The sequence below is a fragment of the Balearica regulorum genome, chromosome 1 (assembly GCF_011004875.1).
Source record: "Balearica regulorum gibbericeps isolate bBalReg1 chromosome 1, bBalReg1.pri, whole genome shotgun sequence".
In the NCBI taxonomy this organism is placed as follows: domain Eukaryota; kingdom Metazoa; phylum Chordata; class Aves; order Gruiformes; family Gruidae; genus Balearica; species Balearica regulorum.
The window spans coordinates 87,481,548-87,494,401 of NC_046184.1; the positions used below are offsets into that span (position 1 = coordinate 87,481,548).

At 39.3% G+C, this 12,854-nt stretch overlaps 1 protein-coding gene across 1 annotated transcript in view; it reads left to right on the forward strand.

Annotated features, from left to right (window-relative positions):
* Positions 1-12,854, forward strand: part of SPAG17 (sperm associated antigen 17) — a 115,292-nt gene that overhangs the window by 96,680 nt on the left and 5,758 nt on the right. The window contains exons 38-44 of the mRNA XM_075764442.1: positions 1,219-1,321; positions 1,761-1,814; positions 5,244-5,346; positions 5,962-6,058; positions 7,345-7,443; positions 9,422-9,573; positions 10,004-10,173. Of these exons, the coding sequence (XP_075620557.1) occupies positions 1,219-1,321; positions 1,761-1,814; positions 5,244-5,346; positions 5,962-6,058; positions 7,345-7,443; positions 9,422-9,573; positions 10,004-10,173 (778 nt within the window). The remainder of the gene's footprint in view (positions 1-1,218; positions 1,322-1,760; positions 1,815-5,243; positions 5,347-5,961; positions 6,059-7,344; positions 7,444-9,421; positions 9,574-10,003; positions 10,174-12,854) is intronic.

A 12,854-nucleotide genomic window follows, 5' to 3' on the forward strand; every position in this document is an offset into this window, starting at 1 on the left:
CTGAGGGGAAAAGATGAAACAGTGTATTAGTTTTCCCTTGTGAATTTCTGTTAAAGTTTTCATAAGATACTTGTTAACATTTATTAATGTTTTCAAATGAAAATTAAGATCTATCTTTCTTTCCTTCAAAAATCCATAAGCCTTTACCACAGAAAATTCTATAGTATTTATTCAATCCCGTATTTTTCTGCCCTTCCTACCTTGTCAAGACTATTTCTGCTTGTTAAAATAAGCACACCATGCAAGCTAAATGGAAACTGCTGCAACAAACGTTTGCTACACAGGTTCCTATTTTAAAAAACATAATTAAAATGGTGGTGTACTTGTAACATACCATTATTAATGAAGAAAGTGTGAAAGAGAAGCTCTTCAAAAGAGGCAAAAATATAAAAAGTGGCAAAATAAAAGTATATTTTTTGGTGAAAAAGGCTGACACACAAAATAACACCCTAGTTTTGAAGTTTGCAATTACATAATTCCTGAAACACTGAGAGATGTTGTCATAATCAAATAGGATCATATCTCTCAAATACTCCAATCTCCTAGGTTTTGCCACAGAAATTTATTTTCAACCAAGGAAATTTCTTTGGTCTCACAGTTTAGGTGCAAGGCATGAAGTAAGCAACATGTTTTATAGAAGATGTCAGAGGACAGTGAAAGTCTTTAGTAAAACGCCAAAGCTGGTCACAGTCTTAAATATGGAAAGACTGGCTTTTCTCCATTATACATATTGAGCTAGTAGTTTCTTCCGTGAGAATGTTGATTAAGGCTCCTTCATAGCCACAATTAAGCACAACCTAAGTAAGCTAAAGTAATAAAGGTCCCTGAAAGCCCGCGTTATTTTCTTCAGCTGGAGACAGAGGCATGGAATGTTGGTCCCCAGTCAAAAAGTGGCTGAATATCAGCAACTTTTGCTATTCACAGGTATATGTTTTGTATCTAGGAAGCATATAAAGATATTTCAGGAAATACAGGGTAGGGGTATAAACTTGAGTTGTTTCTGGTTCTTTCTACTTTGAATTGAATTAATTTCCTGTCTGTTAATGTTCTGAACTTGATTTTGGAATGAGGTTCTCTTCCTCTTCCCTCACACTAATAAAAAATCTATAGGTTTTCATCAAGTGACAGATGCATTAAAAATATATCCTTCTTTGTTTATTGTTCATTACACTTAGCAGTGCTTAGCAGAACATTCTAATAATACTCTTTACCTTACAGCTCACATAACTGAGCTGTATGAACAGGCAGTGGATTCGCATCGCCAGAGTCACACAGAGAAGACAATCACTACCCAAAGAGAGGACCAACATCAGAGGTTCAGGTAGGACAGACCAGTGAGAACTGATGCAAATGTAAAGAATGCAAAGGATGAAACCAAGCACACAGGCAAGGCAATGTACTTTACTGACTGTCATTAAGGACCGGGACCTAGATCTCTAGATACATATCATAATGTTTTACTAACTTTTCCTGTGGTTATTTTGTCCCTCTGCGCCTCTCTTTCCTTATCTTGAAGATACTTTTAAAGTTTGTTGGGAAAAGATTTTGAGGGTTTCTTTGATTGAATAATATAATAAAAATGCAGATACGAGTGAACAATTTCATGCAAATTGTGTAAGTCCAGGAGGCACCTGAAATGTTAATGTACTTCATAAAAAGTGTTTTCTATCCAATGTTATCTCGTAAATATTTTTTGTGCTTATAGAAAATTATGCTAGTTTTCTCATTTTCACTACTTTTTTTCTTTTCTGATCATTCAGCCCAGAAGGAGTAACACCAGTGTCCAAGTGGCAGAGCAGACTACAAGAGCACAGGTAATAATATTAGTAGGACAGAAAGTTATTTATTTTATGAGCCAACTTAAGCCTGCTTTTGGAAAGACTGTTTCTGATTTCACCAGGTCTTGGGTAGTGGTCCAGTGAGTTGCTAGCAAATAATGGAGTGTTCTTTGCAACAGAAATGCTGAATGGTTTAACTGTATCTTTTTTTTTTTTTTTTTCCCCAAAAGCTAGTAGTGTTGCTGTTAACTTATGCTATTTAAAACAAGGCTGAAGTCAGAAGTCCTCTGTTCTGTTTTCTGGTTCTGTCACCAGTGTGGAAAATAATTTATATTAATATTTAAATGCTGATACTTTAGATTAAGATTCAGGTATTCTACAAATCCCAGCTGATTTTTCAAATAGAACCCCAGACCCATGACTATCACATGGTGGTGCTTCAAAGCTTCTCAAGGCAAAACAGTCCCAGGTCTCTTAGGCTCTCCTCATATGAAAGATTCTCCAAACCTTTAATCGTCTTTGTGTCCTTTCTCTGGACTTGCTTCTTTAAGTCTATGTCTTTCAATGTATCAGGGAACCCAGAACTGGACACTACTCTACATGTGCTTTCACTAGTGCTGAGTAGAGGGGAAAGTTCACCTCCCTGCCTCCTTGGACCTGCTGACAACACTCCTTCTCACACAGCCCAAGATTCTGCTGGTCGTCTTTGCCGCAAGGGTGCACTGTTGGTTCATGTTCAATTTGGTGTCCACCAGGACTCCTAGGTCCTTCTCTGCAGAGCTGCTTTCCAGCAGTTGGCAAGGTAGCCAGAGTCCCCCATGAGGACCAAGTATTATGAACACAAGGCTTTTTCCAGTCGTCTGAAGAAAGCCACATCTACCTCTTCTTCCTGATCAGGTGGTCCATAGGAGACACCTACAACAATGTCATCAATGTTGGTCTGCTCACTAATCCCAACCTATAAGCTCTCAGGTGGCTCAGCACCCATCCCCAGGCAGAGCTCCCCAGCAGCTTTCCGGCTGCTCTCTTACATACAGGGCAACTTCCCCTCCTGGCTTGCCCTTCCTAAAGAGCCTGTATCCATCTGTCACAGCACTCCATTCATGCGAGCTATCCTTCTGCTTTTCTGTTATAGCAATAAGGTCATAGCCCTACGAGTGCATGCAGACTTCTAATTCCTCCTGTTTGGTGCCAGTAGCGTACAGGCATTTCAGAGAGGCACCCAGCCATGCCGATTGCCCAAAAGGGGTATGAAAGCTTTCCCCATAATGCCATCCCATAGGCATTTTCTTATTTACATGAATATACTTGGTGTGACCCCACTTCAGCACTGTTCCCTGTTTTGTTGACTGTGATGTCCCTTCAGGTCACATCACCCCAGGCCCTTTGCTTGCCCACCACATCCACTAGTTTCTCACTTGATTGTCAAGGGTTCTCTTCCTTCCCACTTTATTGTGGAGTGCACTCTAAAGTGCGGCATATGCTCGTGGTTTACACGTTGGAAATGCAGCTGCATTTCGGAGGACATTTTAGGAGGTAAAACATGTGAACAGTAGGTTAAACTCACTGTGTTTAAGAAGAACCTTAAGATTAGGGTCATCTTAAAAATCAATGCCTTACTAAAACAAGACCCATTTTGCACCATTTGAACATTCTGCTTTGGGAACTAACTGTATCTCAACTTCCTTTTTGTAAAGTATTTCTCATGGGAGTTCTGAGGCAGATGCTATAATCTTATTAGAAATGCTTTTACAGGAGGAAGTGTGTATGTGTATAAATATAAAAGTCTTTGCAATGCTTAAAGTTGTATTTAAGGCTGACCCTCACTTTTAATTCTAATCTCCTTTACTTTACTTGCTCTCAAGTTTTTAAAAAAATGTCCATTATCTCCACTGATGAATGGTAAAGCTGTTTGATGAGTTCAAGAAAAAAGACCTATATAGATGCTTTGAAACAGCATATATTGCTAAGAATGTACATTTCACAATCAGATGAATTTTCAGGAGAATTTCTGCTCAGGTGTAAATCCCAAGTTACTGGATTTCAATCTCTAGATATGATAACTCACAAAAGCATTTGAAATAAAATAGGAGTAATCTCAAAGCCACTGTGAAATGAGAGAAAAATAGGATTTTTTGGAAAGTAAATTCACAGACTTTTTTCCTATGGAGATACATAATTGTATTGCTGCATTATATAATTCTTTAGTACCACACAAAAACTTCTCATTTAAGCATTGTGCATTAAAACCATTATAATTTTCAGTTCTAGAGGAAAAGGCTTTGTGAATCTGATAGAATGTCAAATTCCTCAGTGTAATCCAAGCATGATAGTGTAAATTTAAAGAATTAAAAATAAGCATTTATTTCATGTTGGAATAGAAAAACTTATGCATGAACTAGGATTAACATGGAGAAGATTATTGGTAACATACATTCATTCACAATGGAATTAAAATAATTATATTGAGAGCTATTTAGGTCATTCACTGTTTCTTAGATTAAACAGAAAAACTTGAAATGCTGATGAACTAATATTATGATCAGAAACTTGCTTTTTCTTTCTTATTTTTGTGAAAGGTTAAACAGCAATTGAAAACTAAGTTCTCTTCCATACTACTTCTTAATTACTTTCTGACTTGCATGAGATAAATTTATAATTTCAGGTTTATATTTTAATGTAGAATTTTACACAGTTTTGCATACTATTTAAAGAATTACTTTAAAAAAACAAAAATATATATATATGTATATGAATAGCCAGCACCCAAGAACATCATGTGCAATTCTGGCTCTAAAGCAGGTGTCAAAACTCTCAATATGATTAAGAGTGATAATTTCATAGCTGATATTAGACCCTGCAAGCCAGTGAAATTATAGTAGTGTAAAACCGAACTAAATCAAGCTGAAAACAAACCCGGTCTTTGCTCTAGCAAATCTTACCTTCAGAAGTTTGAACGGCTTTTTCTGTATCCACAGAGCCATCAAGTTTTTCTGTGATAAAATAAAGAAATCAGATTAATTCTGTATTATAAATTTTAGCAATGCATCTGAAATACTAATTCTCAGATTTAAATGTTTGTTGGAAGGTTGGAAAGACACTATTGGCAGTCTCACACATGTCCCACAAGATTTAAAGAACTGGAGCATCTTTTGAGGAGGAACTCTTTGTAGCAGCCAAACCACTCTCCATATGCATTTTGATCAGCCCCTCCATATATCATATCTCCATATCTGAGGAGGACATTGTCTGTGCATGCCAGACTAGCCTGTCTCGATCTATCACTGAGAAAATTGCCAATTTCAAGAATATCGCTTGATGTGACTAACCAGAAAAATAAAAAAGCCACTTGCCTTTATCATTTCCATTCCTCAACATTTTAAACATAATACTGAACACCAGGGTGAACTCAGTTATAATGTTTTTTCTTTCTTTTCCTTATCAACAATGTTAAAACTTACTTAGGAAAGAACTTGATGAAGAAAAGAAGTCCTTAATGGCAATAAGAAACAAAATAATTCCTCCATATTTTGAATCAGAATTTGGCAAGGAGTTTTTCCTGAAAAAGGTAATGTAGCTGAAAACTGGATGAGTTTGTGTTAGGCCAGGTAGTTTCTGTCATACCCCCACAAAGACAGTTGTGGGTTTACATCTCAGCCTCAATTTATCTCAAGAAACCATTACAGAGGACAGTTGTGGCAGAATTAATACTGGGAATTATATGGCCTTGTAAAAAAAAACATATCTTGGAGATGATATATGTTTATTGAGTACAAACTCCATAGATCCCTTACATAAACTCTGGAGAGAGTCTGATTCAGAGCAGAAACTGGACCTCGGGTCTTTTCACTTACCCCTCAAAAACCTCTCTCTGCTAACTAAAGAGGAATTAGTAAAACTAACCTTTCTGGGTTAATGGTGGGCTTGGCATCTTTCCTGTTGTAATCTCACTTGTTAAATGCTCTAAGTGCATAAAACATACTCAAAAATGTACTTTAGAATCTGAGGTATAATGATGTCTATTTTTTATAGTTACCACTTTGGTTCTGTTTATTTGTTTCCTTTGCACCCCCCCCTTTTTTTTTGTCTTTTTTTTGGGGGGGTGGGGTGGGGGCTGGTATCTGCTGGTTTTTTATAAAAGTTTAGTTGGGAGACCTAAGCCCTCTTTCTTACTTTTCTCTAGTTTCCTGATGTGGAAGCACTGTCTATGGAACTTCCTCCAGTTCAAAAAAAAGAAAGTGGGAATTTCCCTCTAGAGATGATAAAAAAAACCAGTAGAGGTAATTTGAGCTCTTCTGTCTGTAACATTTTAGTATCATCTTCTTCATTGTTTTATCCAGTTGTCTCATTTCATATTGCAGTTCAATTTAAGGTTACATTATCTGACCCCATGTATTCCCAGTCATTTTGACACATGAACTACTTGGACTACAGTGGCTATACCTATTCTGATACACAAGACATACCCAGCAGTATTTCCTAACATTGAGATCCACCAATACGGAGTAGGCTGTGTAAATTCAGTCTCCCAATACAAGATGGCCTTTTTCCGGGCCAAAACTTGTGTACCTGAGAGTGTTTTTAGGGAGACTGTTAGGTGGCACAGTCAATATCATGCCAGCATTCTAACAATTTAACAGTGTAGATTATCATATTCCAGTATCTGGGAATGTTCCTGTTTAATCCACTAATATAAATGTGGTCTATGAGACTTCTATATTTAGTGTGTTAAAGGTGTCTTTACAGACATCACTGGATGCAGAAGCACCATAGGCTTTGGATGCAAAGGGGAAGAATTGTGCTATGAATGAGGGGTGGATGGATGCAAAATGCTCAAGAAAAATTTCAATGGAATAAACAGTAGTTAGGAGTGGATGAGCAAGAACTAAGGAGGCCAAGTTTAGAAAAAGACTAGTATGACTATAGGAATAACATGGGAGATGGAATTCTGAAATTCAGTGGTGAGAGGGGCAGCTTGGGGATGAGGGCAAAAGCAATATGGAATAGGAAACATGCAGGCTAAGGATAGTTTGGAGGATATAGGAGGAAAGCAATGACTGCATGATGGGAAGCAGTGAAAGAATGAACCATCATCTTAGGTTTGAGCTTTACAGCATTGAGAGGAATAATTCAGTTATGTTTGAAAAGCAGCCCCACAAGTTACTGAAATCACATAGTGAGATTAGAAGTCACACACAGCAAAGAATCGTATCAGGAAAGCAGTCTTCCATGGGGCTTTATCAGACCCCCCACTAATTCCCGTATCTCCTCATTTTGCAATCACCAGAAGACCTGTGTTGGATTGTCCGTTAGGCCTTTATGGTTTATTGCTTGGTTGGCCAGAGAACAAGAAATGACTAATCACAAGGTAGGCATTTTTGATCCCTGTTGCCCAGTGGAGCAAATTGTCACATGCAGAATTTACCTAGCCTTTAATGATTATGTAGACAGCTTTCAAAGGTTGTCTAGAGTAAAATGCCAAAGTCTGTGATTTTTTTAAAATCTGTTTATGAAAATGATGATAATGAAAAACACTTGTCACACTATTCCATTAATTTCCCTTTAGCATCTGAACATCTCAATGCTATGAATGATTCCTCACCTTCACCTGACCTTCTGCTGCAGGCACATTCAAAACAAAATGAAGGTTCCAGCAGCACAACAGGTAAAGCTGCCTTCCAGAATGTAGTTTGGAGCAGGTCACTATCTATCTTCTTATAACTTTGACAAAATTTTTACAATAGAAATTTAAATCCACCTATCTTTGTTCAGCATTGCAAATACATCTGAATGCAACACTGGCAGGCAGGGAGAGAGGTATAAAGCTAATGGTCTAGTGGAGGGTGTCCCTGCCCGCAGCAGGGGGGTTGAGGTCCCTTCCAACCCAAACCATTCTATGATTCTATGATTCCCTCCTTTACCCTAGGAGGCTGCTGTAACAACATGGGGACAGTAGAACTGCAGACAAAGCCAAAGAAGTAATTTCTCTACTAAAAAAAAATTGCACAGGCCAATTTTTCCTGCTCATTAAGGCCTTGGAAGACTGTGGAACAGAGTTCTCTGTGCTTAAATGGTCTTTGCCATCTCAACATCCCCATTCAGATTTGCTTTCCTTGCTACGTCTACTGTCATTCACTCTGTTTATGCATCTGCTTGTGATGACAGTCTTGGATGATCACCACTGGAGAGCCACCGGTCTGCTTTAATTAGCCCCAACCTTTGGCTGCTGCATAATGCCATGCCAGCTGAGATTTGGCAGTGCATGCTTGCAAAAAAAATAAAATCTATCCTTGCATCCCATAGTTACAGCTTCCCTTCTCCCCTTCCTTTCCCTTCCACGCAATACTGGTACCCTTTCGTAGTTGTGAGGCTCTGTAACAGTTGTTGCCTTCAAACTTGCTAAATTTCCTCTGTTCTTTATGCATAATCCATAAACCTCAAGGCAGATGTACTAATCTGTACTTCCAGGGCCGCAGAGTAGGTGACAAAAGGAACAGCAGCTTGGCAGGGCAGGGAGGGGTTGGAGAGAGACGCCGAAACTACACTAACTTCTAATGTCAGCGCATGAATTTTGCTTATCTTTAGGCAAACCAAGAAACGCTAGTGTTTTGTTCCATAATGTATATGTTTTCTTTTTTTTGGCTTTTTTTTTATAAGCTCTGGGCCATTCGCTGTGCAGGTGGGAAGCCTTTCTCTACCACCTGCAGTTCTGTTATCTGGAAATAAGAGGGGAATCTAGAGAAGATGCTGTTCTCAAATAACATTTCTGCCTCTTCACAATGACTAACTGACCAGACTCAGCATTTCAGCTAGACAGTGCCTGCAGCCCAAAGTGAGAAAAAAAACTCTTCAGTACAATATACTGAGCTAGAGTTTGACGTATGGTGAGAAGACAGCCACCATAGTTATCTTGTGTTTTCCCTTCAGAAGTTATCAGACTTTACAATAAGCTAAATGTGTCTTAAGCTATCGAGCAAAAGCAGCTGTATTTAGATCTAAGTTGTTCTGGCCATCCCTATGCTCCATCTATCATCTAATCTACATTATACAGTGGCGCATATTTCAAAGATGACAAGGTAGCTAAAACCATCTTAAGCCCAGACTCAGAAGCATAGAGGTCATCATCCATATGAATGAATTGTTGCATTCAAGACAATAAATCCTGTTCAGAGACATGGCTTCCAAGCTGGTTGTGCTGGCAGAGCTGTACTGCTTTGGGGTCTGGGCTGGAATTTGTTGTTATATGGACATACAGATTTGACTTGATCAGCTTGGGTGTTTCTGCACAACTGATCATTGTGCAGTGCAGGCATGCCTTTGGAATGGTAATGATGTCCTCAATTTTGACTTTTAGTGTTTTCACAGATGTTTCTATCTTCATTGCAGGTTTCCACTGAGATGCTTCCAACTAATTAGTTCTAATAATTATAGGTCAACTTTACTTATTAGTTAGCTTTTAATTACTTGCTACTATAAGGGGGTTTCTTAATGTCTGTCCTCTTAAATAAAGAGACCAATTCTTCTGTCCTTGTGCTAATCAAATACTGTCATAGAAAATAAAAGTCTTATGTGAACAAGAACTTCAGGATTAGGCTGAATATGATGCTTTGTTTTTCATGCTTTTGGAAATCTTTCCTTCCCAGACCTAAACAAGGCTGCAAGATCACAAGAGACACCCTTTCAATGTAAAGTTCAGAGTCTGCTGGTGAATGCTGCAGGACAGCCAAGAAAAGAGAAAGTGAAATTACCATCATCACTTCAGGGCAGAAAACCAAACTCCATACCAAATAACAAGGTAAAAGAACATCTTTTTTTGTTGATATTAATATTCTCTCAGTCATCTTTTTTTGCATTAAATATTCCTTCTGGAACAATACTGTAAGGTATTTTGAATCTGTTTACTGAAATGATAGCAGTTGCAATTTCCGTCTAAGTTTACTGGCAATTGTAAAAGTACCTTTCCTCTCAACTGCTAGGACAAACACGTATGCCAAAAGCATAATTCCCCCGGAGACATCTCAATGGCTTAATATGCCTGAAAACTAAAACCAGTATAAATTTCTGGACAATATTCAAAGTGCCTTTTAGGTGTTACTCAAATTGGGGTGTCTTTTTGTAATTTTTCAGGATGACTGGACAGAGGTCAAATGTAGGGTAAGTAACTCTGAACTTAACTTGATGGTCACCAACTTTCTCTGTTGTCTAATATAATTCTGTTTACAAAGACAGAAGATCCTGTCGCAGGAAAGATCAACACATCTTCTCTTGCAACAAGACAACAGCATCTTAGTGGCTTCCATCTCATTCCACCCAGAGTGACACTTGGAGTGCTAAAGGAAGGCTGCACCTATGCAGCTACCGTGATCCTGAAGAATGCTGGTGTGAACTTCTCAAGGTTAGTTTAAATTCTTAGTACCTTGTTTTTTAACTGTCCAAATATGCATTGCTTGTTAATTGTCAAACTTCTGATCTGATTAGCATGAGATAACAAAGGGCATTTTTATGTTTGGAATCATTTGATAATGGCTGACTGGATAGAGGAGAGGAGATTAATATTAGAGATGCTTCAGCATTATTTGCATATTAGTGTTATTAGGAAGATGGAAAGGACTAAGGAACAGCAGGTCATATGTGCATAGTCCTGGCCCATCACAGATTATTTACTGGTTCTTATTGAACTCTTTCATGGTAACCAGTATTACATTTGGCTTTGGAAAATATCACTGGATGCTGCTAGTTAGACAATCTAAATGGGCACAGTTGTATTCAGGCAGCTACGTGTCTTTAGCTGCACTGAAGTGATGACACTGGAAACAGAGGACAAGGATGAAATAAAGCATTTATTTATGCACACATTTCCCTTAGTTAGTGCCACCCCTGTCAGTGTGTGGGACAACGTAGCACCACACTGTGTTCCAGTGTGGTGAGCATAAGTCCATTTCTAGGTCTGCAGTCCAGCAGATTGGCTCTTGCACTGCATGACAAATCACAAGAAATTATCAGATTACCCAGCTGTGGTTTAGAGAATATATAAATACCATAAGAAAATGTTTCTGACTGCTCGCTCTTCTGTGCTAGAATTCCCCTTATGAGTGACTGCACATATGTTCCAGTGGTTTTACTATAGCGGTATTCAGGCAGGTGTGCTCATGACCCCTTGTCATGGTTTAACCCCAGCCGGCAGCTAAGCCCCACACAGACGTTTGCTCACTCCCCCACAGTGGGATGGAGGGAAGAATCAGAAGAGTAGAAGTGAGAAAACTCGTGGGTTGAGATAAAGACAGCTTAAGAGGTAAAGCAAAAGCCACGCATGCAAGCAAAGCAAGGAACTCATTCACCACTTCCCATGGGCAGGCAGGTGTTCAGCCATGTCCAGGAAAGCAGGGCTCCATCATGTGTAACGGTTACTTGGGAAGACAAATGCCATCACTCCAAACATCCCCCCTTCCTTCTTCTTCCCCCAGCTTTATATGCTGAGCATGACGTCATATGGTATGGAATATCCCTGGCTGTGTCCCCTCCCAGCTTCTTGTGCATCCTCAGCCCACTCACTGGTGGGGTGGTGTGAGAAGCAGAAAAGGCCTTGGCTCGCTGTAAGCACTGCTCAGCAGTAACAAAAGCATCTCTATATTATCAACGCTGTTTTCAGCACAAATCCAAAACCTAGCCTCATACTAGCTACTGTGAAGAAAATTAACTCTATCCCAGCCAAAACTAGCACTGCCCTGTCCCCCCACATGCCATATGTGTGACAGAAAAGAAGGCAAAGCGTATCCTTCCCACTCCATTTGCTCAACTGCACTTTATGCTGTATGTACCTTGCTTTTTAGCTTAAAGGAGAACCTGTAACAAAGGTCTCTAAGTCCATACAACTTCTGGGCTTCCACTGAAGTTTTTTCACTTCAAAATAGCTTCATTTGAATGGTTATAATCACACCAGATGCTTTCAAGAATTGCGGTACTTGGTGGGAAGTTTTCATTTCAGACAGCTCAAAAGCCGCAAAGCCAAAACCAAGCTTTTTAAATTTCTGTGCTTTAAGATAGCTATTCCCACCAGTTTTCCAATGTCAGCTTGAGTGTGCAAGTCTCATGGCCCTGATGTACTGCAGCTTCTGGATGCTGTTTCTTTGGAGCACTTTTCACATGAGCAAGCACCTGCCCAACTTCCCTTTTCTGAATGCAGATGACCTACAGTCTGATATCCTCTTTAAAAAGAGAGTTGAGAGAGGTGTCACAGTGACCCTACCTCAGCAGTCATAGCATCCTTTTATTATGGCACTACAATGCTGGAATGAAATAAACATTTATGTATAACATTTATTGTTACTCCTTGGGTAGCTAATGATCATCAAAAGAGGAGCTCACAGGAGACTTATCCTGGTGGGATCATCGTGATCTCTTGTGAGTACTCAGCCAACTAGGCACTTTAGAAATCTGTTCAAGACCAGCTGAGAGACTACTGTACAGCTCCTTACATCAGGATGGAGGGCAGAGATTTTTATTTTTTAAGTCAGCCTAGTTAGATATGGCCTCAAAGAGACATTTTTTTCCTTTAACGCCCATTTAAGCATCATGGCGCATGCCAGGATAAATCAACACATCACAAACTACCATCCTAGCGCTCATGATGTGCACGTTATTTTTTTTTTTTTCATGCCAGGGCACTGTATGTAGACAGTCAAGGAAAATACCACCAAAATTCTGATAAATCCAGCTTATCTTTTAAGCCTTTTACTAGATGCTTTGAGAAGAGAGCTAAGTGAGTAGCTGTTGAATGACAGCAGAACATGCTGAAGGCAGAAGTAGGGCCAACGGTAGGCAACGCTGAGCCATGCTTGCCTCACACTGAAGGCAAAACTTTTCTGTGACAGGGTCAGTAGTTAACTGTGTGCCCTCCAGACTATCCATACTGTAGCCTGAACTTGCTGGAGTGTCCTGACACAAGTCAAGTCCAGTTTGTCATAACAGCCAGCACTCCAAAGAAAGCACAGGAATTCTGACAGCAAGTTGATAATACTGCCAGAGCCTTCCATAAGATGGAGCCATATGCTAGGAATGCCTCTTCTACTGCCTTTC